The sequence below is a fragment of the Chelonoidis abingdonii genome, chromosome 5 (assembly GCF_003597395.2).
Source record: "Chelonoidis abingdonii isolate Lonesome George chromosome 5, CheloAbing_2.0, whole genome shotgun sequence".
NCBI lineage: Eukaryota > Metazoa > Chordata > Testudines > Testudinidae > Chelonoidis > Chelonoidis abingdonii.
The window spans coordinates 131,520,272-131,548,132 of record NC_133773.1 but is presented as its reverse complement, the minus strand read 5'-3'; the positions used below and the strand labels follow the sequence as shown (position 1 = coordinate 131,548,132).

Here is a 27,861-nt window from a genome sequence, read left to right as displayed (position 1 = left end):
TTGGCAACAACTGTTTGAATTGTTTAGCACAAGGTTCTCAGATCATCAGTGGGCTAGCAGTTGACTCTTCAGATTACATACATTTTCAAATATACATCTATTAAGGGTATTGGCCTGTTGTTCTTATATAGATGTAGAATTTTGTTCTTCTTTGGGATGAGTTAATACAAGGGCGATATTTAAATCTGAGAGGAAAGATTATTTAGCATATTTCTGTGCCTTGCTGAATATGAGATCTGGACAATCTGAGCTTAATCTGTTTTCCAAAATACAATTGAGAACCTGTCCTTTTCAGTAGACTTTCCTGCATTTAAAGTTTTTTAGAGCTACTGTCATCTCTTGGTGAGAGAAGAAAAGATTAGTTCTTTCTCTTTTTTCTCAACTTACTTCAGGATTCTCTAGTATATTTTCTGCTTTTCCTCTTGATTCTTATTTCTTAAAATTCTCAAAACAAAGCAAAAAATAAATACGTCAGGGTTTCTTCTTGAGCTTCCCTGTGGGAAATCCAGTTGAAGGAATTTATCCACTGTGCTTGACTATTTTTAGAAAATTAGGCTACCTGCAGCTAAGCAACTTTTTATACCATGTTTGTAAAAACTCGCTGAAGTGAATGAAAAGATTTCCTGTGATTTCAGGGGCCTTTCTGCCCAAGTAAAGCAATGCACACAGGTTTCGGCTTTTCTATGCTATAAAGTAATCCTGAACCTTAACAAGTTCCTGGAGAGTTAGTTTAGTTAGAGAGTTTACATATTAACCTGAAGGTATTTAATTATCTTCTCTAGTGCAATTATATTTTCTCTATCTGACTTCTTAACCACAAGCTGATTGTGAAATGAATAAGCCCTGAAAAACACTATAAAAGACTCTCGTAGTGTTGTTGAAGGAACAGCTGAGTCCATATTCCTATCCATAAAGAACAGAATTTCAATTTCCAACTCATCATGATGTATCAGTTCCTTCCACACTCAGGTATTAACTTGCCATTTTAGGAAAGGTCAACACCCAGAATTAGTACGATTTGATATTTTCGTTCAACATCATATTGTAAGAATCATCTAAGAACCATTTCTGCACTGTTGATAAGATGTCTATGTTTGAGACCCAGCTGGAATTTTCTTTATACTGACTTTATTCCAGCCGGGTGAATGATTAGGGAGATTTATATACACATGTGAATGATATTCCTAATCATGCTTTGATGCAGGAAATAATAAATATTTATTGGTGCTACTATATAGGGTAATGATAGAGATATAACTTAGTTTGTGTGGGAAATGGTAGCTGCCAGGACTCACATGGAGTGTAAACTAATGGTTAGGGTAGAGGGCTGAGAGCCAGGACTCAAGCGTTTATCCCTGGCTCTGCCACAGTCTTGTTGTCACTGATCTGGGGTTAGTCGCATAGGGTAAACTTTTCAGAGGAACTTAAGTAATTTAGGAGCTTTTGAAAATGAGAATTAGGCTCCTAAATCACTTATGTCCTTTTGAAAATTTTACCCTTGAGCTTTTTATGCTTCAGTTTCCCTATCTGTAAAATAGGGTGACATTTAAGATTGCTAATGTCCACAAAAAATGGGCACCTGGCAACCCTATATGGCACCTGGACACAAAAGTCAAAACTGTCCAGGTAAAACCCTAAGTGGATCAAGAATGGAATGTCTGAGTCCTGATGTGGTACAGTTCTCAGCACTGAGATCTGTGTGCGCTGTGACATGCTAGGAAGAGAAATAACCTCACCAGGAAGGAGGATTCTGTTTGATTTCCCCTTTGGAATAGACATCTGAAGACGGGCAGGAAGGCCTGTTGTGAGGAGGAATCAGAATGGCTTGGGAAGGAGGGAGGCAGGCCTGTGACTTCCTTTGTAATGTAATTGTTTTAATGGATCTGTCAGGGAGCTGTGATGGTATAGTGATTAGCTCCAGCTGTTTGCCCTCCCTCGCCCCACCTTCATGTTGTGGTTACAGCGGATGGGCTGTTGTTGGGAACATAGCTCTGATTATTCTGCGAGCTTTGTGGAGCTTTGTGGGTAGTGACAGGCCGCTGCTTTTGAGAATAGAAATAGGACCTGAACAGTGCAAAGCACAGAACATTCACAAGGGGGTTTTCAGGTGCATTCCCTGGCTTTGTGGAGGGTAAGTGGAAAGGAAGGAATGTTTTAAAGATGGGCTCAGATCCTAAACTTATGTAAATCAGCATAGCTCTATTGAATATAATGGAGATGCCCTGATTTACACCAACTAAGATTCTGGGCCAGGATTTATTACCAAACCATGCAACGTGGCATTGAGGGTGAGTTTGGAATGTCAGAAGGAAATGGTTACATCACCACCTCCTACCTTCGTTCTGCAGGCAGGGCCCCACTGATGACTGTAAGACCTCTGCACAGGCCTTAGAGAATGCAGGTCTTAGAATTAGCAAAGAAGGAAAGCTCAAGGGTAATGATAATATATTGACTTTTGCTTTTGACTCTAAAAGATCTACTTATCAGTCCATTTCATATTCCATGTATATGCTTTTTCTGTCTGATTTATAATTCTTACTGATGGTACAATTACACCCTATTTCTAACCACGGCTAAGGGTTCTTAGTACAGATTCTGCTAACTTTATGAACCAGCTGTTAGCATCTGGGTTTGTAAATTCTTTTGGGTCTGTAGTACTGTTATAGTTATGCCATTATCTGTTTTAAATGTTTCTCTTGGAAAACTTCCACAGAGTAATAGGCATTGCCGTTGGGAAGTTTTCATATATTCAACCTAAATATTGCTAATTGCATCCTATTATTCATGTAGTTATTCTACTGATATCCCTAAAATTTTCCTCTCCCTTCTTAGTGTTCCATCTCCCCACCTTATGCATTTAATTTTTTAAAGGAAATATATAATCCTTGTCCAAACCAAAGCTTCTTAACCAGGCCCAAAACAATACACCACAGCATTCCTTAGTGATTGCTGGAGTGAATAGATCAGAACTAGAGAAAACTCCTCCCCTCCCCGTATGGAAACTTGGAAGTACATTGGAGTCTTCATTGGGAAGCATTTGTATCTGGACCTACAGCAGCATCTGCATTCACCACATACTGAGATGTGGAGTAATAACTGTCAGTACTAATATAGAGTTTTACATCCATAGATGACACAATGGATCTGTGCATTGTCTCTATTTTACAGGAGCCGTAAGAGTTTAAGTGACTTGCTCAAGGTACTGTGGAGAGTCATTGGTTTAGCCGGGAATAGAACCCAGGTTTCTGACTCCCCGTCCAGGGCTCTAATCACGAGATCACACTGTCTCCCCTCACTATAACAGGGCAGGTTTGTTGAAATCATTTCCTTTGTAATAGATTTTGACCTTAGGGAGCCTTCCAGGCCTGTGGCAGAGGAAAAATCAGTTTTTTTTAAATAGAAATTATCACAAAAAGGATAACACTTAAAATGCAACCAAACCATTAACACAAACCGTTGTTTTATTTTTAGCAAATTCTGGGCTTGAGTATCAATGGTTATTTTTGACACAGTCAGAGCCAAAAGCAGACATCTCTTCAGTGCTCATTATATTGCCAGACTTTCTGCCAGTAACCTCTCAGTTATTTCTTTAAAAACAGTGTAGTGTTCCTTGGCTATGTGCTGCCTGGAACAGGTTTGATCTGTTTCACGGTAAGGGCTTTTGTTTGGCTGGGGCAGAAAAAGAGGTTTTTCTTTATTTTTCTCTTTAACTATTCCTAATCCTTTTGCTACATTGCACCTTTCCCAACACAGAAAGGCCATACTAAAGTCACTTCCTGCTTTCCTTTCACATTACCCCTGCTGACAGAGTAGATAGGTTAGGGGATAGCAAGAGCAAGCTGAAGGGTTGTTGGAAGAGCTGTGGAAAACTTTCATGACACTGAAAACTTGAACCAGTTTCTTAATACTGGGCTGAGTTCCAATCAGAGACAGGCCCCAACTATCCGAGCACCCCTTAGACACAGAAGTTCGGATAAGAACTTAGTTACTGACTCTATCTCTACTATGAGCTCAATCACAAATTGAGACCCAGGCATCCCTGGAGATGAAAGAAATTCAGAACTGAATTCAGATCCAAACTTTGCACCTTGAGTCTTCGGTTTCAAGCCAAACTGGACCGATGTTAGTGTTGTCAGTCCTAAGGGCTCAAGAGTCATGAATCTGGCTTCTGTTTTCACTGAGCCTTTACAGTTTACTCAGGTTTAGTTTTCAGACTCTTCTCCATAACCATGAGGGCTAGAATTTTTTGTAAAGAAAATGAAAGCTGAGATTCTCAAGTAATCCCATGCCTCCAGAAGCTAAGGCTTTAAGAAAAACAGCAGCTATCATGAGACTTGCAATAAGATTACTAACTGATGTAGGTTTTCAGATGGAAATCATGTGTCAATAGATTTGCATGAATGTCACTGAGCCTTTTGGGGTTAATTGAAATCTGAAATTCCAAATGAAACTCAACCAGTGTTAATCCACACTAAGGAGATCTAGGGGAAAGGATCATTTTAATCTCTGTGAGCCAAAAGCTACCAAGTGTTGTACAGTTGTGACTGTATGCCTGTGTCCCAGGCACCAATTACCATGCTAACTAGGCACCAGCATCATGGTGGTAATAGACTGACAAAAAAGATTTTCAGAAAGTCTGTTTCTATTCTGTCCACCATTTTTCTTATTTATCTTTGGCTTGCTTTGTAAAGAAGGCTGAACTAGTTTGGAATAGACTAGATAGGGCCTAATATTTATTTATTTCCCCTCTTTCTTTTCTTGGAATGAGGCAGAACCACATTTTCTCTATAAAATTCCCATGAACACTGTATCTAAGCAGGTTTCAGAGTAGCAGCCGTGTTAGTCTGTATCCGCAAAAAGAACAGGAGTACTTGTGGCACCTTAGAGACTAACAAATTTATCTGAGCATAAGCTTTTGTGGGCTACAGCCCACTTCATCTGAGGCATAGAATGGAACATAATAAGGAGATATATATACACGTACAGAGAACATGAAAAGGTGGGAGTTGCCCTACCAACTCTAAGAGGCTAATTAATTAAGATGAGCAATTATCAGCAGGCGAAAAAAAAACTTTTGTAGTGATAATCAAGATAGCCCATTTCAGACAGTTTGACAAGAAAGTGTGAGGATACTTAACATGGGGAAATAGATTCAACGTGTGTAATGGCTCAGCCATTCCCAGTTTCTATTCAAGCCTAAATTGATGGTATCTAGTTTGCATATTAATTCAAGTTCAGCAGTTTCTCATTGGAGTCTGTTTTTGAAGCTTTTCTGTTGCAAGATTGCCACCTTTAAGTCTGTTACTGAACGGCCAGAGAGGTTGAAGTGTTCTCCTACTGTTTTTGAATGTTAGGATTCCTGATGTCAGAGTTGTGTCCATTTATTCTTTTGCATAGAGACTGTCCAGTTTGGCCAAAGTACATGGCAGAGGGGCATTGCTGGCACATGATGGCATAGATCACATGCGTAGATGTGCAGGTGAATGAGCCCCTGATGGTGTGGCTCATGTGATTAGGTCCTATGATGATGTCATTTGGATAGATATGTGGACAGATTTGGCATCGGGCTTTGTTGCAAGTATAGGTTCCTGGGTTAGTGTTTTTGTTCTCTGGTGTGTGGTTGCTGGTGAGTATTTGCTTCAGGTTGGGGGGGCTGTCTGTAAGTGCGGACAGGTCTGTGAGAGTGAGGGATTGTTTTCCGGGATAGGTTGTAGATCTTTGTTGCGCTGGAGAGGTTTTGGGGGCTGTCTACGGTATCAGATGCAATTTTGTGTAGCATTTCCAGCCCTCACTCTTTCCTCAAGAGGCTGGTGACACCCATGTGAGCAAAAATTCCCCTAATTCATGTTAAGGCCCACGGTCTGCCTCCCCTAAACAGCAAATATATTCTTCTTCGAGTGCTTGTTCATGTGTATTCCAATCAGGTGTGTGCGTACGTGTGCAAGGTAGCTGGAAGATTTTTCCCCTAGCAGTATCTGTCGGGTCGATCTGAGCGCCCCCTGGAGTGGCACCATCTTAGCGTTCAATATAGGGCCCTACCGACCCACCACCCCTTCAGTTCCTTCTTACCACCAGTAACGGTTAGCTGGACCTTCCCCTTGCTCTTGTTGTGACAAGCGCATTTGGCAGTCTGCATATAGTTCTCATTAATTCTGTGGTTAGAGTTAAGTAGTTAGTAGGTTCTTTACTTAGTTCTTAGTTTCCTTTGGAGGGGTTTCCTCCGGACACTAGGGCTCCTGGCTTCAAAGCCTGTGAGATCTGCAGCAAGTGTATGCCTAGAAGTGATCCTCACACTTCGTGTTTGAAGTGTTTGGGGGAGAGCCATCAAAAGGATCGCTGTAGGATCTGCAGGGGGTTTTGCCCCAGGACACTGAAAAATAGAGATCAGCACCTGAAGATCCTATTAATGGAAGCAGCACTCTGGTCCCAGTCCAACCCTGGGTCAGCAGACCCTACACCAAGTACCTCCTCCTCGGGGATCAGTGCCAAGTAAAGACAAGGACTCTCAGCACCATCAGGGCTCCACCCGCAGCTCAAATGCTGCAAGCAGGCATCGGTCTCAGTCATCGGTGCCGCAAAAGAAGAGGAGGCCAGAGAGGGGTCGTTCTCCCCTGGCTAGCCCCCAGGAGCCGGCCGTTGTGAGACCCAAGCCCAGCCACACAAACTTTGGCCTCACTGCCAGAGACAGTCGCGTCGACTCCTGCCCTCGTGGAAAGGCGGTCGAGTCCGGACCCTTCTCGCACACCAAGGCAGAGCCAACAACTTCACTTCCTGCCAACCCCGAAGGCATCTGAGGCAGTGCAGAACCTGCTCCAGCTCACGGCACCGTTCTCTCCGCCTAGATGGGAGAGGTTGCTGGCACTGGTCGCTCCCCTGGCACAGTGAAGGGGAAAACCTGCAATGATGGCTTGGCGGTCTCCATCCCCGGTGCACTGCTCCCCAGCACCAGAACAGGGTCAGCAGCCTCATCAGTGTCTGAGCCCTCAACACAGACCCTCGGCACTTCGCAGTACCGCTCCTCTGTGGTCCTCCTTTTCAGAGACCCCATAGTTGGAGTTGGACACCTATCAATCTTGTAGGAGCAGAAGTAGATGGTCCAGGTCATCATGAGACTGGCACCCTTACCTGGCACCGTGGCCCACACAATGGCAGCCCCCAGCACAGTGGCACTTTTAGACTCTCTGAGCTTTTCACCAAGGCCAAAGGTGGAGCGAAGGGCCTCATTCCAGGGAGGCGGCGGTGACCTTGGCCACATCCGTACCACCTCTGGCACTGTCGTCATTGGCAGGATCGGGGTAGCTCCATCGCTCCCTGACTCCACCCCAACCCCTTCAGTGCCAGCGTCAGCTACACCAGCCCCAGCGGTATCACCGCCTACATCCTTGGCTCCGACAGCCCCAACACCATCGGTTCCAGCTTCAACAACTTCGGCATTGGTGGCCTCGGCACCGACATACAGCTCTGGGACCAAGGGTCATGGCACTGTCCATGTTGGCTTCAGCCCAGGATCCCCAGGTGCCGCGATCCGTTGGGTTGGTCCTTGTTCCCTCTGAAGTAGCACCATCATGGCGCTCAATATAGGCCCCTACCGACTCGCCACCCCCTCAGTTCCTTCTTGCCGGCTACTCCAACAGAGGGGTGGAAGGATGGGTATTGGAATGGACATGAACAACACATCTCAAACAACAGTGAGTAACCATTTTTTCTTCTTCAAGTGCTTGTTCATGTCATTTCCAATCAGGTGACTCACAAGGCTTAATTCAGGAGGCCGGGTCAGTCCTGTCTGCCACAGCCACACCGCCTCCCCTAAACAAGCAAATATATTTCTGTTTGTGTAGCTCTCTCACTGGACCTCTCCAGCTTCAGGAGGCAACAGGATGCCGATGTGGTTTACTGTTCACTTTGGATTTGGGTGAATGAGGGAGTGGATCTGTAAAGTGGACTTGTGGGGAGATCTCTTTCATTCTTCCACGAGGGAAGGCCTCATTATAATTGTTCAAGCCTGACTGGATTACATCACTTTCAGTTTCCCCCTCATTTCACTCCCTCCCCGCCTGCCTCTGCCTCTTTATTTACACCCCCTTGTACTGTTGTAGCTTGAGTGGGAGCTGCCTTAATGATGCATGCTGATCACTTCATTCCCCATCACCCCCACTCCATCGCTTTGAAGTGTGCTCAGGTCTCAGGCCCGAGTTCAAAGGTCACTTTGTTTATTTATGCAAAGCTGGATCATCTGTGAAATGGGGCTTTCAAGGCCTCTAACATCAAAAGCTCCAAAGCTGGCCCCATCAAGTCAAAGCAGGGACTGGTCTTGCATTATAACAAATTAAAGCAACTTTGTGGATTGTAGACAAACACGGTTAGATATTTGCTCCATAAATTGGGGCGTTGTTTTGACCCTTTGAAGGACTGATCGGAACCTACAGTTGGCCTGAAAACAATCCATTCCCTTTTAGCTAATATGACACATTCTCAGAAAGTCATGCGTAAATAAAATCAGATCCTGGCTTGGTAACAGCCTGTGAATATTTCCCATCAGTTTCTCTCAAAGCCCAACTGTCAGTCAGAACTTTTGATTTGTTTTAACATTAAGAAGAAGGCAGATCTGGAGCAGTTCTGCTATAATAATAAACGGTAATAATAACAGCAATAAAATATCCTTCTTGTATATGGCACTCTTTGTCCCATATGGTCCCAAAGTGCTACGTAAACTATTGTACAGAAATCCCTTTACTGCAGAAATGTAGCCATCTCTGGAGTGGGGAGGGCTGCAAGCAGGCTGACAATATGCGCAGAACATGATGCATAATGCTGAGTGGAAGGGAAATTTCAGCCACTGCATCAAGACAAACCCTCAATCAGGGCCCTGTATAGTCCACAACACACAGGGCCAAATTCTGCATCAAGGACTGTTAAATGATGTGGCAACATTCATCAGTTCTGTTCCCCCTGAATTCTCTTCATTCCCATTCTCTTCCATATAAACCCAAGCAACAGTCGCTCATTGTTGAAAGTATATAACATTCATTGATTGTTTTTAATTATGGGATTTTCACTTTGCCCTCCCGCTGGCCCATCTCCTAGGCCTTTGGCTACCGTGATGATGTTCAGGCATTCCAATTCAGAACCTCCTTCCCCCAATATGTGCCAAAGGAAGGAGGAACTTGTAGCCAACTTCAGCTGGGCATTGCCTCCTACAGTGTTCTTTGCGTTCCCTGGCTGGAGGCTGAACTCCATTTTTGGCTGCCTGACCCCTTGCTGCCTGGCCTCGGGAATAGCACAGGGAGCGTACACGGCAATCCAGTTAACTCACCCTGAAGGGAAATTGAAGAGTAAGAGGCAGCAGAAGGCAGGACCCAGCAGAGCAGAGAGGCAGAAAATAAAAACGCCAGGAGCCCAGCTGTAGTGAAGTGGCAAATTTCGTGGCAAAAATGATGAATTTTCCTGCACCTTGTAAAAATGACAGATCCTCTGGCCATAGAATTACAAAATCCAAGGATCCTGACCGAGTTGACCGTGGCAGTTACGCTTCTTAGAGCTCTTATTTTGGGCTCTCTGCAGGCTTGTGAAGATAGCGCTGCATTGCTTTACACTCAGTTCACATTTTCAATGTTATCTTCACAACTATAAAGGTTAGAAAAACAAGGCCTAAAATGTACACCGGCCGAGGATCTGATCTCTCTCTCTCTCTCTCTCTCTCTCTCTCTCTCTCTCTCTCTCATTTATTTATTTGAGCGCTTTGATTCTGTAGCACAGTGCTGTCGCTAGGGGTGAATTGCAATGCAAGTTCCACAGCCACAGAATCGCAGAATGTGCAAGTCCTGCTATTAGTCTTACAGATATTGTGGAGCTTTAACATTCTTGCTGGGGGTGGCCAGGGGAGGGGGACGATGACAAGATCTCAGTTTTTAAGGTCTTGGACAAAAACATGCATGCAGGAAAAGTGCATGGTAAGGAATGTCTCTACCTGAAAGACAGCACTGGCGTGGCTGGGATTTGACTCTGGAATTGTAGAGAATTTTACTGTTACAGACATAAGGCACATAGACCACTAGGCTGTCTGCTCCAGCTGTAATGATATGTGTTTTTTAAAGAGGAGGTCAGCAGAGCATTCCACCTCATTGGTAGTAACTATCTGATTTATTGTGTCGTTCTGACAGCTTTGAATATAACCAAAAATCATCTTTAGGTTGCTTTTGTTGCCTCGTTCATCACTGATATTCAGGTCATAGTGGCACACAAGCAACTCCTTCAGGTCCACTATCCATGCAATAAGCATCATTCGTCAGATGTCTTGAATGATGTACTTGCTTGGCTGCACAAGAAACGTTGGTGCTACAGAACAGAGAAAATGATTGTTGGATTGAACATAATGCCCCTTGATAATAACTCAATGCCATATAGAAACCAACACCATTCATAAAAGTGATGGCAGAACACAAGCAGGTGTCATTAAAATACCCAGGTCCAGAGGAACCAAGTAGAGACAATGAAGAAATGAATCCCACAGATCTGACTACACCTTTCTTTTGGGAACATTCAACTCCAGATTCAAACTTGAGGCTTGAGCTGAAGCAAACACCTCTGAGCTTTGAGGAAATTCTGAGCTGGATCCAGGTTTATGGCTCGTCTCTCTCTCTAGAATTGGGTAGGCTGAACAGTGAGATTTTCCAGAAAACAATCTTATCTGTCCATAAACAGAGGAACCTACTCTAGTGAGTTCAGATCTAGCTCAGTTTATAGAGAAGTGGCACGGGAGCCCCAGGTTGTTCCATTGAAGAGTGCAGATCCCATTGTAATGACCCTCCACTTAGTGTGAAGCTGTTGAGTCAAAAAAAAAACAAAAAAAACGACTATCCAACCAAAAAGCCCTTCACTGTATCTGAGGTTCCAAGTCTAAAATGTTTTATTTATTTTCTTTAGAATATGCTATGAGTTTTGGTTTTAGATGTGCAATGATCCCAACAAACACAGACCGTGCAAGACTTAATGAATCTGAAAAACCCCAGTGAAATACAGTAATTATTTACCAAGGGTGTTTTTCTTTTCTACCCAAAGAGATATTTATACTATGGGCTGAATACCTTTACCATAACTCATTTTTACTCTGTTCTCTCCTCCCCCTCCCTTTGCCCCCAATTTTTTTTTCCTGGGTCTTGTAGGTAACTCCACAGGTTTGGGATTTGGCTGGATAACAAGCAGAGAGTCGTCTTCAAAGGATCAAACGGATTCGGAGCAATTTGGCTGACATCAAAGGCTTGGCAGCATGTCAAGTGGTGTTGAGAATGCCAGTCAGTTAGTGTGTTTAAGCAGAGCAGGGGTTGCACATGAGCTGACATACTGTAACATGAGGCAGGAGACAAGAGTGGGTATGCCGCTCTTTGTACATCAAGCTGAGTAGGATTAAGATATAACTGGCAGAACATTGCCACTTAAACGTCTTATCTACTTTTAAGATGTTCAGCAGATGAACAATGGGCAGCAATTCTTTCATATTTGATCATGGCTTTTCTCCCCCTTGCATCCTTTTACTCTCGAAGTGGTTTTTGATTGTGCAAAGGGATTTCCTGGTTATTTGGTTAAAAAAAAAAAAAAAAATGCAAGATTCCATTTCCAAGTATATTGATATTTACAGAAAAAAATAAATGCTGCTGCTTAATTTATTTGATTATTATTCAGAAAAGAAAGTTTGTCTTCTTGATGTCTGATGTTTTCTTCTTCTCTTCTTTTACACTCACTGCATTAAATTTTCAAAGGTTGCAAAGTTACATTTGCAAGACGCAGTGCATTGGTTGTTTCCTACCATTCATTTGGGCCTGCTGATTATATTCAAGCTGAGGAGGACTCCGTGTTTGTATGTTTTCACTGAGGGGCAGAGGGGTTAGTCAATGTTGCCTTTAAAGGCCTTAGGTAATCCCATTTCATGCTGCTTCCAGAAGGATTGGGTGTGAGCTGGCCACGGCCCTTGTGAAAGCATTCTGTGTTCTCGGTGACAGGAGGGGGGCAGCTTCAGTGAGCTGCTGGAGTTACAATCCGCTGCACTGCTGCTTTGCAAGTTTTCTTTTCCCTCCTAAGTGACAGCTGCATGTACTTCTGGGGAAACTTCGCTGGGAGAACCAGAGTTGGAACAGAAAAATATGTTTGTGGCGAGGGTTGGGGGGATGCCCTGTGTGGCATCTCAGGCATGTTCCTTGGATGCTCTTTAAGACACAGTAGCAAATGAGAGCAACACACGTGCAGGCATAAAACTCCTGGTGCTAAAAACACACACAATTTTCCAATGTGGCAGTAATTGGGGGCGTGCCAAGCGAGGAGAGTGAGGGTTAAACATATGTTGTTCTTCCTTAAAATCTCTGCCAGAGCTCCCTGGACTGTTTAAGCATTATCCACCTTGCTAAACAGCTGCACAGACTAGATCCATTATTTCTAAGAATTTCTGGACATGCTTGTGTATGTGCGGAGTTATTTCCCCCGTACTCTGCAGTTGAGATTAGAACGAGGCTTTCCTCACTTCTAGCCTCCAGATATTTTCATGTGGGGTTCAAGATTTGTACAATCGAAACTTTAGTCTGCCCATACTCTTATCTTAGGGTCACAGATTTCTCTTGAGCTGCATGTGGAATTTACACTCGTATTGCTGAGGTTGGTGCACAGTGACTGAGGGCAACTCTCTGATTGGGGAGCCTTTAATTATGGGAACAATCCTGAGATGAAGAGGAGAAACTGCCCACCAGCATGGAAGGGGTTAAAGAGAGCCTTTGTGCCCAGCTAGCCCTGCCCCGTTATACCTGCAGCCAATGCCAGGCCTGGAGGGGGAAGAAAAGGAGAGAACCTGGCTCAGTTTGGGGCTGACTGGCGAAGAGGCAAGAGCTCGCTGCCTACCTACCTAGCCTGCCAGCCAGGACTGAGGAGACTGTGGAAGAGACTTCAGAGCAGCCGCCCTAAGAAATAACTGGGTGACTGAAGCACGGATACCTTGTGTGGTTCTGGACCTGCCAAATTTAGGGCTGCCCCACCCAGAGGAGCCTGAGACTGTGACAGGGCTCTACCCAAGGTCCACAAGAGAGTGCTACTAGAGACAAGCCACCTCAGTGACTTGGACTGTAGGGGCCATACTCCACACTGAAGGGATAGCGGTAAAGAGTAACCCAGGGGCAGTGGATTTAGACTCCCGGCTGGGAGGTGTATTCAGGAGTTGACTCACACAGGGCCCTGGGCTGGAACCCAAAGAAGAGGGAGGGCTTGGGTCCCTCTACCCAACTGCCTTGAAGACTGAGGCACCTTGACCAGCGAAGCAAGGGGCCGGCAGTCAAGCATTCCAACCAGTAGGCTACCCAGCCCTCCAAGCTCCCTGTTAGAAGTCCCACTGACTTAATTTCCAGCACCTCTGAAAATAAGACCACTTAAGTAGGTGCCAAAATAGGGATCTTGGTCCATCCCATGTTTGAAAATTCTGGCCCAAGTGACTTCTCTGGGATAAGCTGTGGTATAATTAATGAGATGTCATCGCTTTGTCCAGAAAAAAGGATTTTAATCCTGGTTCTGTGACATGTGATGTGACCTTGGGTAATTCTCTGAACCTCTGTTTCCCCATTTGTAAAAAAGGGATAAAAATATTTACTTCCTCCTACCCTTTGTCTTGTCCATTTAGACTAGGAAGGGACTCTCCTACTGTTTATTCGTGCAGCACCTAACACAATGGAGACGCAGATCTCAGCTGGGGACTCTAGGTGCTATTGTAATAGAGATTATGATGATAGGGGAACAGGACTAGATGGACCATAAATTTAGTCCAGTTCATTTCAGTGCTCTCAGTTTGTTTTAAAAAAAAAAAAAATAGCCTGTCAACTCAACATTGTTGCCTTCCTGACCAAAGCTTTACATTCAGCACTCTCCCAGGTTCGTTTGATCCCAATAAGCCTGCTTGCTTTCCTGATCTTTTATGGAAACTGCAAGGTAAAACTGTTGCCAGAATTCCACTCCTTGCACGCCGCATGACTGATCACAGAAGTCTCTCCCACCTACTGGGTTTAATTAGCTGTAATTTTGATGTATATGATTATTTGCAAGGAGGGTAGAATGGATCTGCTCCTCCTAGGGAACGGTGACCAGTAAATATAAACAAAAGGGCTTTTGTCAGCTATTAATGGAAACATTGATTAATCTCCCATCATGTTAGTAGTCTACTGAAAAACTCATAAAGCAGCACACAAAATTGTTCATTAAACTGGCCAGGCTGCAAGCACCAGGAAGTGAATGCAAAATGCACTTCAAGTGCCTTGCGGCAGCACAGTGCCTCCCAAAGGCAATGCAACCTCCTATGAAAGGCAGCTATGTAGAAGACGACGTTTCTGAGATCTTCTCTTTCTCTTCCTTTGCAGATGATGCCAGCTCAGGAAAGGACAGCCCAGTGTCTGAAGGCTCCAATGGCGAATATGAAGATCATTCTGGGAAGCAGTGGGGTAAGGGACAGATAGTTTTGGTGGGGTTTTATTGTCTTCCCACACATCTGTGTTCATATCCATCGCAGTCCACCTAGATGTCGCATTGCACTGAAGGAATGGAAAAGGCAGCCTGAGAGGAATTCAGTGATCAGATCGATTTGTATCTGTGGATGGTCAAGTAGAATCTCAGTTGAATGCATCAATCTGAACTGATCCCTTCCTTTATTAAGTGTCCTCCTGCCCCAGGAAATGTAGCTGGTGATCCACCTTGAGTGTCTGCTATATCCTAATATCGTCCTTTCTTGTAGTTGTTTCTAGGGACAGTGGCTTTCATTTCCTTTCCAAGCTTTATTATGACTGGGCATAAATTCTCCATTAAAAACCATATTGAAATTTATAATGGGATTTCCAAAAGCACTGAGCTTACCTCTGCTCCCATTAAAGTCAAATGGGAGCTCTGGCTTCAACAGGAGCAAAGTTAGGCCAATGCTGAGCTCTTCTGAAAATCACCAAGTTGGGCTAGAGTACAAAGCCCTCAAGTGGAAATGCAGTTTATTGGAAAAAGAAATCGTTTAGCCAGTATACAGTTGAACCATCTCCCTGATTGATGGAAGGTGTACTGGCAAGAGGACTTTTTTTGCCTGTGTAAGCTGTGTCTACACAGTGATTTTTCCAGCATAGCTATGCTGGTTTGTGGGGAAGGAGGGTTCACCTAAAGGTTTTGTTCATCTTGTCATAGGCTTAGCAGAAGCTGCTAAGACCAGCTCCGAAACAAGATTCTGAACTGCTCCAGGGTTTGTGAGTGTCCTGACCAAGGGTTTGGTTCAAGCCATTCTCCACATGCTTTTTGTGGAGAAACAGAACAACTTTTGGCATGGGCAGGAATTTGAACTAATGACCCAGAGGTGTCAGGCGCCATATCTCATTTCTGCTTTTATGGCCCAGCTACAGCTCATTCCTTTTTAATATTTTTTTAGTTTGGTTGGTGATTTGTCACCGTGTTCCTAAACCTATTTCTGAGAGATTTCATCCAGTCTAAAGAGCCCTATTCGAGAATTTACCCTTGCCCAAACAGGGCAGATCTGAGCTATCATCAAAATAGGAAATTCCAAATATAATAATGTAACAAATACATGACTACCAACCTCAGGGAAGCCACCATGTTGTGAAACATGGCCAGCTGGTAACCTCACGGCAACAGTGAGGAGGGAGCTCATTCTGCATCAAAAAGACAGTCTCCTACCCCTGAGCTAAGGATAATCCCCTCCAGCTGTTGGTAGTAGAGTGTGTAAGATACCATTGTGTTGTAGTTCTGATTCTTACCAGGAGAGGGCAGTGATGCACATAAACACTGGGCAGTTAATTACATTATTGTGTGGACAGTGCTAGCATCTCTTTTGCACAGGACGGCAGACAGGGTCCAGGAGCTTGTTCTGTCCTGGGAAGCTGATGAAGAGGGATGTAATTTTGAGAGAAGATGGCAGATTTTTATAAAGAAAGAAGGGAAGATTCAGCTATTCCACACTTCTAGAAATCTCACAGGACAGATTTTGCACATATCACATGAAAAAAAGCAAATGCAGACCTGTCTTCAGACCTCAATGCCATAAGGGGCATGAGCCAGAAGTTGAGCTCTGTGGCAGAAGTGCCCTCTAGAGGTAATTGTGGACAGTCATGATAAATTGGACATTTCTGCAACTACTGCATTAGCTCTCATCTGTTAAGGGGATGCTGCAGGCACCTCTGAGATTTATCCATCCATCTGTGAGATATTCCTCAAGGAAAGGAATCTGTTAAACTGCTTCCTACCAAGTTTTTGCTTGACATTTTGCCTTAATTATTTAATTTTAATTACACCGAATAAATCTTCGTAATAAACAGTTTTAGAGCAGGAGACCTGCACACGCTGTCCCTTTGACTCAGTCAGTTTCTGTTTCCTTCACGCTTGCATGTGGCATAATTTATACTGTAGCAAAGTGTGGCTCTTGGAGTTTACAAAGCAAACTCTGAAAGGCGTGTGGGAGAACAGTCATGCAAAGTCTAAATAACATAGAGGCACTCTGTAAAGGGGTCCTCTGGCTCTAAAGGCCCCTCCCCCAACCCTTGGGGAGGAGCTACTGAACCCAGGACTCAACTGATAATGATGGGGGACAACTAAGAAATAACAGGGTTGGGAGTAGGGATCATAGGTTTAAAACTAGGGATCCAGAAGGGGACACCAAGCAGAGAACCCTGGATGGCACCCGCTGCTCTTCAAAGTTGTCTAGGGAGCCAGCGGACGCCACCCAGAGGAATTCTGCCCAGATACATGAGACAAGGGAGGAACAGAAATAGGCCTCACAGTTGCAGAGCACCTCCTCTTGCATCCTCCTCCTCCTGGTGTTGTGGATGGCCACTTTGGCCAGTGCCAGGAGGAGGTTGATGAGATGGTCTTGCAACTTTGTGGGGCCACAAACCAGGTGTGTGAATTTGAAAAGCTTGGGGAAAAGTGCAGCCAGAACCTCAAGAAGAGGTTCTGGAGGAGCCGGAAAAGGGGCTGCAACCTGGTGCATTCCAGACAGGCATGTGTCAGGGTCTCCCTCACACTGCAAAAGAGTCCTCTAGCAGTTCAGCAAACAAATCTTCAGTAGATGATACAGATTTTGGAATGGCCATTTAGTAAATGCACTCTCCTGGCCTTTCACTCCCTCACGCTTACTCTGTCTCACTCTTTCTTTTCTGTGTGTGCGTCTCTTTCTCTCCTTTTGTCAACAGGCCTCTCTGAACTTGCCCAATTCAAGCTTTTGTCAAGAAAACCATTCAGGACTGTATAAATGGGATCTGGTTTCAGTGTATCACACACAGGATGGAGCAGCTTTTGAGGCCACAGTAATCACTTAACCTTCTAAAAGAAAAAAAGAGGGGTGGCCTGAAAAAGTATTATTTTACCTGTAGATTGCCATGTTTCAAAGGGGATTGTCAGAGGGCTGAACACAGAACTCCAAACAAAAGTTTTCAAGGGATGAGATAGGAGTGAAAGCAAACTGAGCTGTTGTTGACCTGACTGTAATGAGGAAAATGCCGACCCTGTTTTACAATATTGTCCCCGTGCAGGGACTAGGTGGGGAAACAAACCCTGTGGACATATTTTGATGCAAGCAGAGGGCAGGTATGGGCTGTTACACATGAAGTTCCAAGATTAAAGTCAGTGATGTGACTCATCGGCAAGTACAAAAAATATTAGTGAATTTCCTATTCTGGACCTGCACTGTGAAGTGCTAATGCTAGTGGAAATCCCATCCAGCAAAAATCTACCCTTACGTGGGCTTCAGTTCATGTGCATGGAGTAAATTATTGCTTTGTTAAAAGATAACCATTTAGACCTATTTCACTGCTGGATGTTAACCACTCCTGTGTCTCATAGACAGATACTCCACCTCCATAATGCAAGCACCCTGTGGTCCTATTGGCATTTGTCTCCAGGACAGTGGCTCATGGTTTCTCGCACTCCCAGTGTGTGGTGCTGAGCGGGTTAATTATCTCTCTGAGAGTGTGATTGTTTTTACTAGATAGGAGGCCTCTGGTTTCAGGAGATGATCAAGGGAATACCCAGCAATTTATACACGGAAACCTATGGAATGGGCTAGCATGTGACACTAACTGCCCCAGCTGTCGCTGGTAGTACATTCAGTGCTGGAGTTGCTCTGGTTCATTAGGTTACACATGAAAGCCCCTGCATGGAGAGTGAAGCATTTCTGCACCAGGGTTTGAAATAACATGACATGGCGGAGATCCAAAATGACAGCCGGGGGGCTGTGAGGGAAGGGTGGCTGCTCACACAAGAAAGGGCCATGAAGAGAAGAAGTGCTCTGGGCAGCCTTCTTCCCAGAGAGTGAGGCCAGCATCTGTGACACTCACACAGATCTGTGAGGAACCTGGCTTCTTTTCCTCAAGTGTGTGAGGCCTGCGTGCCAACATCCTCACGCCCGGGGAGCTGCACGCCAGCCTATCCCACTCCCAAGTGGTGAGGGGACGGTGCAGGAGTGGCACAGCAGCCATAAACCAGCCTCCAGCAGAGCTCGGACTGTCATTTTTGCCACTGCTGTGAAGACACAAAAAGCACTAGAATGAGCAGCTCGTTCATAATGAGCCAGATTGTACGTGGAGGTGGGGAGTTCAGGGGGAGTTTCTCCCTTCATATACCAAGAACAGTTGCAGTGCTTATGCTCTCATGAGTACAGGGACTGATTGAGGCTGCCCCCACGGACACCTCTATCATAAACCTCTTCCCAAATCTGGACCTTAGCGTCCAAAAATCTGGGTGCCTAGCATGAACCCCTCTAAGCTCAATTTACCAGCTTAGATCTGATCTCGCTGCCACCATCCAAAATTTCCAGGGTTTTGGCCCCCTCTGGTCTCCCCAAAACCTTCCCTGGAGGGACCCCAAGACTCAGAAACCCTGAGCCTACAACAAAGGGAAATAACCCACTTCCCTTCCCTCTCTCTCTCCCACCCAGACTTTCCTCTCTGGGCTAACCTGGGAGTATTGATGCAATCTCTTTACATCACAATACCAAGAAGCATATCTCCTCTATTCCACAAAGAGACAAACCCCAAATACAAGGAAACAGAAGAGATTCTATCTCTCCTCCCCCTTAGCTTCTTCCCGCCCTGGGACACTAGGAGAGTTAAACACAGAGCGTAGTGTTTCCCCTCCCCCCTGTCTTTCCTTTCTCCTTAACCAGAGAAAAACTCAAACAGGTTTTAAAAAGAAAGCTTTATATAAAAAAGAAAGAAAAAAGACATAAACATATTCTCTGTAACAAGATGACAATACAGGGCTATTGCTTATAAGAAAAATATGAATAAACAGTCTGATTCAAAAAGATATCCAATTTGAAACATTCCAGCAAGTTACACACATGTAAATACACCCAAAACAACATAAAAGCCTATATTGTTTTTCTACCTGTACTTACAAGTTGGAAACAGAAGATTAGAAGATGAAAGAAGCTTCTCATAGCTGAGAGACAAACAAAAGACTCAGAGCCCAAAAATTCCCTCCCTGACTTTGAAAAATCCAGTTTCCTGATTGGTCCTCTGGTCAGGTGTTTGGTTCCCTTTGTTTACCCTTTACAGGTAAAAGAAACATTAACCCTTAGCTATCTATTTATGACAACCTCATGGACTGCGACCCCACCACACCTGTGCACTGGAGAACAGAGCTGGCTGGATGCACAGTCAGGGAGCCTGCTGCACTCCCTTAGGAAGTGTAGTGAGACTCTCCCTGTGCACTGGGAAGCTCAGGGAGAGCACCTCCAGCACAGCTTTCCTGGCTTTCCCACAGCTGTTCTGCTGCTGTGACATGCTCCCCAACAATGTGGGCCAGTGGCTAATCGGTGCAACCTGCCCCAGTGTGTCATAGAGAAGGCCAGTCACATCCACCTATTCAATATTTGCATGGCTCTTTACAGATAGAATTAAAGATGCAGCTCCTGCCTCAAGGCCCTTAGGCGCTAGGTGAGACACCCATCACGACAGGGTGCCAGGAGGGATGGCAGTGGCCAAGCAGGTGACAGGAAGGAAGGGAAGGGAGTGTTGCACGAGGGAAGGTTAGAAGGTTGCACTCAAGGCAAGGCGCACAGCTTGTCAGCTCCCTTTGGGGCTGGGAGGAAGAGCTATTAATTTAGATTTCATTAGGCTGATGGGGGAGGGTGGGTCATTGGAGACATGGAGGAAGGAAGGGGGGTTGGAGGAGGGTGTTTGAAGGAGGAAAGGATCACAGAGGATACATCCAGCACAGGAGACAGCAAGTGAGAAAGTGCAAAAGAGGGCTTTGTTCTGGGCTTGAGTGAGAGATTTAGGGGAGGCAAGACACAGGATGTAATGAGGCAGAGCTGTGTAGAGGAATAGTGAATCTGACAGGGAGCCACTGACTGGAATCTAAGATGGGACTGGCAGGGTCACAGAAATGAGAGGAAGGTGAGTTTGGCTGGAGTGTTTTGGATAGATTGGAGGATTGCCAGGTGGGAGTTAGGTAGGCTGAAGAGGAGGAAGTGGAAGTAGGCTTGGCAGGAGATTGCGCTAAGAAATGCCCTGGGTGTAGTATATTGCATAATGAGAGTAATTGTGGAAGATTTATACCTTCTTCTGATTTGTTCACTACAGGCCACTGTTAGACAAGGTTCTGGCCCTGAAACTGCCGTATTCCACTGTAGCAATTTTTAAGAGCTTTTCAATAGATCTTTTTCTAATCATATTGGTAAATCAGGCCATCCAGTTATTTTACAGCAAGGACACAGTGCAAAGCTATTAAAGCCATATGGATAATATTACTCCACTCCCTTTTCCTCTGAAATTCTGTTGTGGAATTTAATGAATACTTGAAATTATGTCATTGAAAGTCAGTAGGAACTGAGCGCCTAATTCCCTTGGGTGCTTTTGTAAATCCTGCACTTCCTGTTGACTTTTGTGAGGTCAGGATTTGGCCCATTGTGAGCTTCAACTTCAGAACTTTTCCTTCCCTGAGGAGACAAGGTTGCACCAGAACGCACTACCCATTGCTAAGTCTCCCAGATGCTATTGGAATGGAACAGCCCTGCGCCATGTTTCTGCTCACCTCTCATTTGGATGAGTAGCTCTTCCTAACCTCAGTAATGCATGGGGGTTTTTTTGAATGAGAGTGCTTTTTACTATGAATTTTTCGTAAATTAATGCTGGATGAATCTCAGAAAGTTCAGTTCAGATCAACACTCAGAACTCTGCATGCTCATCTGGACAATCTGAACCTCTGGACCTTATAAAATTGGCTTCGAGTTACAGAGAGAGCAGGTTCCTTGTACTATTTCTCTGACTCTCTGCTGGCATTTGGCCACATTTGGGGAGTTACTGAGCACTCTCAAGTCCCATTAAAGCCAAGTTTGAAAGATGGTTATCTCCTCTCTGGATGATCAGAAATAGACCAGAAGAACAATCAACCTTATAGAACTCTGGATTCTGCTTCTGATCACGGCTGAACCCAAGAAATGCAAAGCATAGAATTCTATAGATGTGTCCTGAAAGGTGGCCATACTGCTAAGGGACACTATGAGGCCAAATTCTGCCCTCAGATACAGGTGACTCTGGTATTATTTTGTGACATCGCTATAATCAACTGCCATAATTATAGAGTGAAATTCTATGGCCTGTCTTATGTAGGAATTCAAACCAGTGATCGAAATGGTCCCTTCTGACCCTAAAATCTATGAACCTATGTAGTACTTATTTTTATGAAGGAACCACTCTGGACCAGTGTATGCAGTAGTGATGCATGGGCATTTCTTGCACATTTGGAGTAGAGTGTCTCAGAAACAATGCCAGCAGTCCCTATAGACAGCAGTGTAGTGCTCTGGTTGCGTGGTCCATCATGCACCTTGCTTAGTGTAATCACCACTTTGTGTCCTTTGCAGCCCGGCCCAGATTCACGCAACCTGCCAAGATGCGACGGAGGGTGATTGCACGGCCTGTAGGAAGCTCAGTCCGCCTGAAGTGTGTTGCCAGTGGGAACCCTAGGCCTGACATCACCTGGCTGAAGGACAATAAGCCCCTCACACCTCAGGAGATTGGGGAGAACAAGAAGAAGAAGTGGACATTGAATTTGAAGAACTTAAAGCCTGAAGACAGTGGGAAATACACTTGCCGAGTGTTTAACAAAGTTGGAGAAATCAATGCAACATATAAAGTTGAAGTAATCCGTAAGTGCTGCCTCAGGGCTGAGTGGGTTATTAGGGAAGGGCTTTTACAAGCGGGCTGACTTGAATAAATAGAACATTGTACCAAGAGCTGTCTGCAATGCCAGAAACTGAATTCCCAGATTACACTAAACAGGGAGGTGTTGCAAACTTCAGCGCAGACAGAGAAACAATTCTTCAGAGTCTCTAATAGAGAGGTCAGAAACATGGGCAGGAAATAATAAAATGTGATACATACTGATAAATGCAGGCCAGTATGTCTGGTGAGAGCAACTCCCAGAGTAGCAGGGAGGTACTCGGGGAAAAAATACTATCTAGAGAGAGAACTAATAGTGACAGTGATCACCCCTGATATGTGTGCTCACAAGGTGATATGCCTGCCAAAAAAAGTAAGTGTGATTTTGGACTATAGACAGTCATTTTGTGAACCAGAGAGTCCTACTTTTAGGGTCTAAGAGCCATTGGGAGTTGTTCTATTGACTTCATCATGAGTTGGATGAGGCCTTTAATGTGTTTGAAGAAAAATAGTTTAGGGTGGCTACTACAGAGATAATGGGATGAAGTTAATCACTGGAAAAATTAGGTTAGATGTCAGAGAAAAGCATTATGTTGAGTCATAGAGCAGTCTCCCAAGGAAAGTGATAAAAGTCCCATTGCTAGAGTCATTAAAAATTAACTAGACAAAGCATTTAAGGCCAGTTATAGATAGATGCCTACTGGGGTTTTCAAAAGCACCTAGATGCCTAACTCCGAGGCACTGAATTCAGGCACCCATTGGAAGTTAGGCACTTTGAAAATCCCATTAGGCATCTATCTTGCATCTTTAGCACCTAAATACTTTTATAAATCTGGTCCTTAAGGCACATGCCATAGGGGATTGTCCTGCTGTGGCAGTGGGATGAACTATATTGCTGTCCTCTGTATTTAACCCTATAGAGGATTCTATGGCTCTAATTTCCTGTCTTATATTTGAAGGTAACTATATTGGAGAAGCTACTCAAACCAAGTGAGGAAGGGCTTCGATTCCTATGTTTATGCTATGTTTGTGATAGCCTAGTATGTTGCCATGGAAATGACTGATGCTGCAAGCTCAAGAAAAAGGAGGAGAAAAACTGTGAGAGGGAAGATCAAATATCTTTGATTAGTCAGGAGCAGGGGCATGGAAAACCATAAAGCAACACATGACACATGGAAAGCATGTTGTTTGTGTGTTAGTGCATGTGTTTTAGCATGATAAACTTTATCCCGGTGTGAAATCTGCTCTCTGATAACTCCCTTCCTCTAGAATAGCAGGAATTAAAAGCACATGTGGGGAGTTCTGTTGTGCTCCAAATGCACAAACCTGCTGGACATCTGGTCTTAATAAAAATGCAGCTGTGTGGAGACAGTAAAAACATGTGTTTACACTAAAACCAGGAGCAGAGACAGGGAAATGAATCAAGTCCCATCCTAATGTCAGTTGTGGCATTTTCACTTCATCAAAACCAGACGGCACCAGGAACAAACCCTTTTCTGTGTCAGAGAATAGTCCCCGTTTATCTTGGTTTTTATCAACCTACAGACATACGTAACCTTTGTTTTCATTAGCATTTTCTGACTAGGAACAAAAACAGCGACCAAAGGGGCAATAGAACCAAAGTGATAAGAGAACTAAAGCCTTTTCACAGGCTCCTACTTTAATAACATGCCATGGCGCGTTTCAGGTTTTATTAAATTTCCCCCCTTAAATCTTCTCCCTGCCCCCCAAGCCTCCACTTTTCAGTCTCACCTGCTTATCTGAGTCTAGATCTTTCCAACTTAGATCCTTGCTGGTGTGTTCCTCATGTGTGATCTCTTGAGAATATGTGACATTTTTGTCGTGCTGGCCCACATTCCCTTAGCATGTCTTTCGGGTCATGGTGCCAATAGCCTCCTGTACATCCTATCCTGATTCTTCGAAATATGCAACATTGTTCCTTCCTCCGACCTCAGTGGCTGCCCAGTGATACTGGGAACTGTTTCTTTATATACCTAGCCCAAGAGTGGTTTCCATTAAAAAGTCAGCATTTGCCAGCAGCTACCACACGGTGATATTTGAGACACCACAGTGTCTCCTTGAACCTAGAAGAGGGAAATCTGTGATACTTCAGATACCGCTCTCCAGGAACAGGTGGTAAATACTGACTTTCAGATGTGAAATTGGAATCTATTCAGCATCTTTTACAGTGCCTGACAAAATGGGGTCCCTGCCTGAGGCCGCTGAGTTCTAGTAATAATTAATAATAATAATAATAGTAGTCTAGTCTGGAGAGCTAGTCTTAATGCTCTTTGAGAGCCCTAGGTTTGATTCTCTATCATGGTATCGTGCTTCCCCGGCCAGCAAGGGAATCTGGGAGTGCTCCTGAGGTGAGATGGTCAGAGGGCAGAGAAGGCTTCCCTGCTGGCTAGGGAAGCAAGATGGCTGTGAAGTCTCCTCAGAAAATGGCACGGGAAGCCCTTCTCCATGCTTAGCACATTTGCAATTAGACTAGACTACAGGTAGGCAACCTATGGCATGCGTGCCAAAGGCAGCACGCAAGCTGATTTTCAGTGGCACTCACGCTGCCCGGGTCCTGGCCACCGATCCAGGGGGCTCTGCGTTTTAATTTAATTTTAAATGAAGCTTCTTAAACATTTTAAAAACCTTATTTACTTTACATACAACAATAGTTTCATTATATATTATAGACTTATAGAAAGATACCTTAGAAAAATGTTAAAATGTGTGACTGGCGCACGAAACCTTAAATTAGAGTGAATAAATGAAGACTCAGCACAGCACGTCTGAAAGGTTGCCGACCCCTGGACTAGATGAAGGAAGAGTTAATGCAGGTGGAAGTGAAGTACTTGACTTAGGAGGTCTTTCCCACTCCTAACATCTGTGGGCTTAAAACTTGGTGTGTAAGCCTCCCTGAGCCAGGAAAGTGGGGGAAAGATGGAGGACTCTCCATCAGCATCAGGTTCCCGCAGGCATTTTGTCAGCCCCAGTGATGAAGCACCCCTCCCAGTGCACTGCAGGAAGCATGTCACTGAGTGGCAATTGCTGCACCCATTAACAGGATGCAGCCTGCACTCCCCACCATCAACTGGCTAGTGTGGAAAGTGGAGTGGCCTTGTCCCATCTTCTTTGATAAGTCTAGGGGGCTTTTGGAGAGACAGGGATTGCCCTGTGCAAGGAGAGGGAATGTTCCTTCTTGTCATACCCACAGTAGGCTAGCAGCATCCTGCACCTGTGACTCTCCCGTTGACTCACAGTAGGTTCCTGTGGCTAAAGCACACAATATCCTACCGATCTAGCAGGGAACATGCAGGACTGCCCCATGGAAACATCCTAACATTACAGATAGCTGCCACCCTAGCAGGGAGCTAGCGTGGTGATGCTATGGGCCAGCATCATGATTAATGCCAGGGGCACTTTTGCCATAACAGTTTAGGTTGCCACCCTTGCTACACTATCCTGCAGGGTTCCCTGAATTTCTTTCTGGAATAGTGGCAGGAAAGTGTCCCTGTGGTTTGCCTTTTTTCATCGTGGCTCAGACACTTACTTGCCCTGTCCCAGATTCAGAGAATAATGCTGCATGTGTTATACCCCTGAGGGTCAAAGTGCCCCATGAAGCAGAGGCCTGTGCCGGAGCAGTGCAGGACTGCACTGTGCCCCTGCAGCAGACATGCCAAACCCATTGTGGCGATGTGGTTCTGGCGGGACCCAACTGAGAGTGCCAAATCAGGACCAATTGCTCAAACAGGGCAGTCACAGCCCAAGGCTGGGGTTTTTCCACCTTTAAGGATATGGCTACACTTACATTTTTGCAGCGCTGGTAGTTACAGCTGTGCTTGTACAGCTGTGTACGGCCAGCGCTGCAGTGTGTCCACACTGACAGCGACCAGCGCTGCAGTGTGTCCACACTTGCACCAGTTGCAGCGCTGTTGTGAGTGGTGCATTGTGGCAGCTATCCCAGAGCACCTCGTCCCATTTTGCGCTGTGGTTGTGGAGGGGACGGAAGGGTGCGGGTCATTCCGCGTCCTGTCTCCAACAACCGTGCTGCACAGGGAATCGACCCGCCGCCTAAGAGAGCCCCGCACGCTTAGGCACTCTTTAATTTTTTTTTTTTTTTTTTAACTTACCCCTGTCCCGGCTGCGGTCTGCTCCATGGGTCCCACTCCTTTGAGTGACTGCGCCAGAGGCATGGAGCGCGGGCATGGCCCCGCTCTCCCAGCTAGAGCTCCACCAAGGCCCGGCGGCTGTGTGCCTGGCCGGCCGGGGTCCAGCCATGAGAGTCGTGTGTCCTGGCTGGCGGGCTAATCCCCTGTCGCCTCCGGCACAGGGGGAGAGCCGAGTCGCAGAGCTTGCCGCTCTCGCTCTGGACTGAGCTCCAGCCCGGATTGGCGAGTCGTGGGGCTTGCCGCGCTCTTACAGGCCCAGCGAGGAGAGTGAGACGTCTCGGCTTTGCCGTGCTCGTGGCCGAGTTCGCGGCATCGGCTTACGGCTTCCGCCTAGACGCTGTGCAAGCGCGCCGCCATCTGTCCCGTTCTGTGAGCTCTGGCCACGAGCGCTGCAAGGCCAGCGCTCCCTGGCCGGAGCGCACGCAAGCCCTGCGACCCGCTGCGAGCTCTGGGCCCATTTTAAATAACCCCCAGAGCCCTGGGCAGGAGAAGGCCGTATTCCTAAAAGTCCTGGCAGGCTCCAGCGTGCCTCTGTCCAGCCTTAAGTACTCAAATTAGCGCGCCGGGTAGCCCCCCTCCTCTTGCATCTCCCCCAGCGCTCTCCGCGCGTATTTTAAAGTGTCCCCGTGTAACTTATAGAGAGGGGTTTTTTTGGTGCTATCTAAAGGCTGGTTCCAGCTGTCCTCTCGCTGCCCCATACCTGGCCCACACCAGTCGGCCCCCCTGCTGCAGCCAGCTCTGCAACCCCGTGCCACAGCCACCTTGCCAACACCCTGTCCTGTCTCAGCCAACCCCTACGCTCACACACCCTGCACCCTGCCCAGCCAGCAAGCCTACCCACACACTGCTGCCCACCAGCTCTGCACACTCTGCCCAGCCCGCACCCCCTGCCCTGTCTCCAGTCAACCCCTGCTGCACCCACTGCCTGAAGCCAGCCAGTCCCACATTCCTCTGTTCTCCAGCCCTGCAAACCCCTGCGCACCCCCTGCGGCCCTGCTGAACCAGCCCGCCCACACCCCTTGTCTCCAACCAGCCCCACATCCCTTGCTGTCTGCAGCCAGACCCTACCTCCAGTCAGCCCCTGCCCTGCCTTCACAGCCCCATGGCCACTGCTGCCCCTGCAGTTCCAGCGCATTAACCCTGCAGAGCAGCTGGAACCAACACATGTGCACACTGCCCAGGAGTGGCGGGACCACCACATGTGTAAAGTCGTGAAACGGCACTTATAACCAATCAAGCATATATGAGCAATGATATTTATTTATTATTCATATAGTTAGGAAAGTAAAATAATACATGAAAAAATGGAGAGCTTTTTTCCACTTTTTTTTAAGTCATCCCTGCCGTCTGTGCTCTTGGTAGTCAATTCCTTTCTCTTGGCAGCCTTCTCCTTTAATCTTGTCAGCCTGTTCCTATTTCCTGGTCCTTATCCCTCAGTGCTTGCAAACTTTTTTATTCTGTGAATACAGATTGATAACTGCTTTCACCATCTCTTCCTTACTCTTCCTCTGGTTTTTTCATAAGCT

The 27,861-nt window shown here is 45.6% G+C and overlaps 1 protein-coding gene across 3 annotated transcripts in view; it reads left to right on the top strand.

Moving 5' to 3' along the window:
* Positions 1-27,861, top strand: part of FGFRL1 (fibroblast growth factor receptor like 1) — a 239,699-nt gene that overhangs the window by 203,900 nt on the left and 7,938 nt on the right. For 2 of the 3 annotated variants that reach the window (XM_032798795.2, XM_075066654.1), the window contains exons 4-5: positions 14,382-14,462; positions 21,872-22,156. In XM_032798795.2, the coding sequence (XP_032654686.1) occupies positions 14,382-14,462; positions 21,872-22,156 (366 nt within the window). The remainder of the gene's footprint in view (positions 1-14,381; positions 14,463-21,871; positions 22,157-27,861) is intronic. The other variant, XM_032798796.2, reaches the window with a different exon arrangement.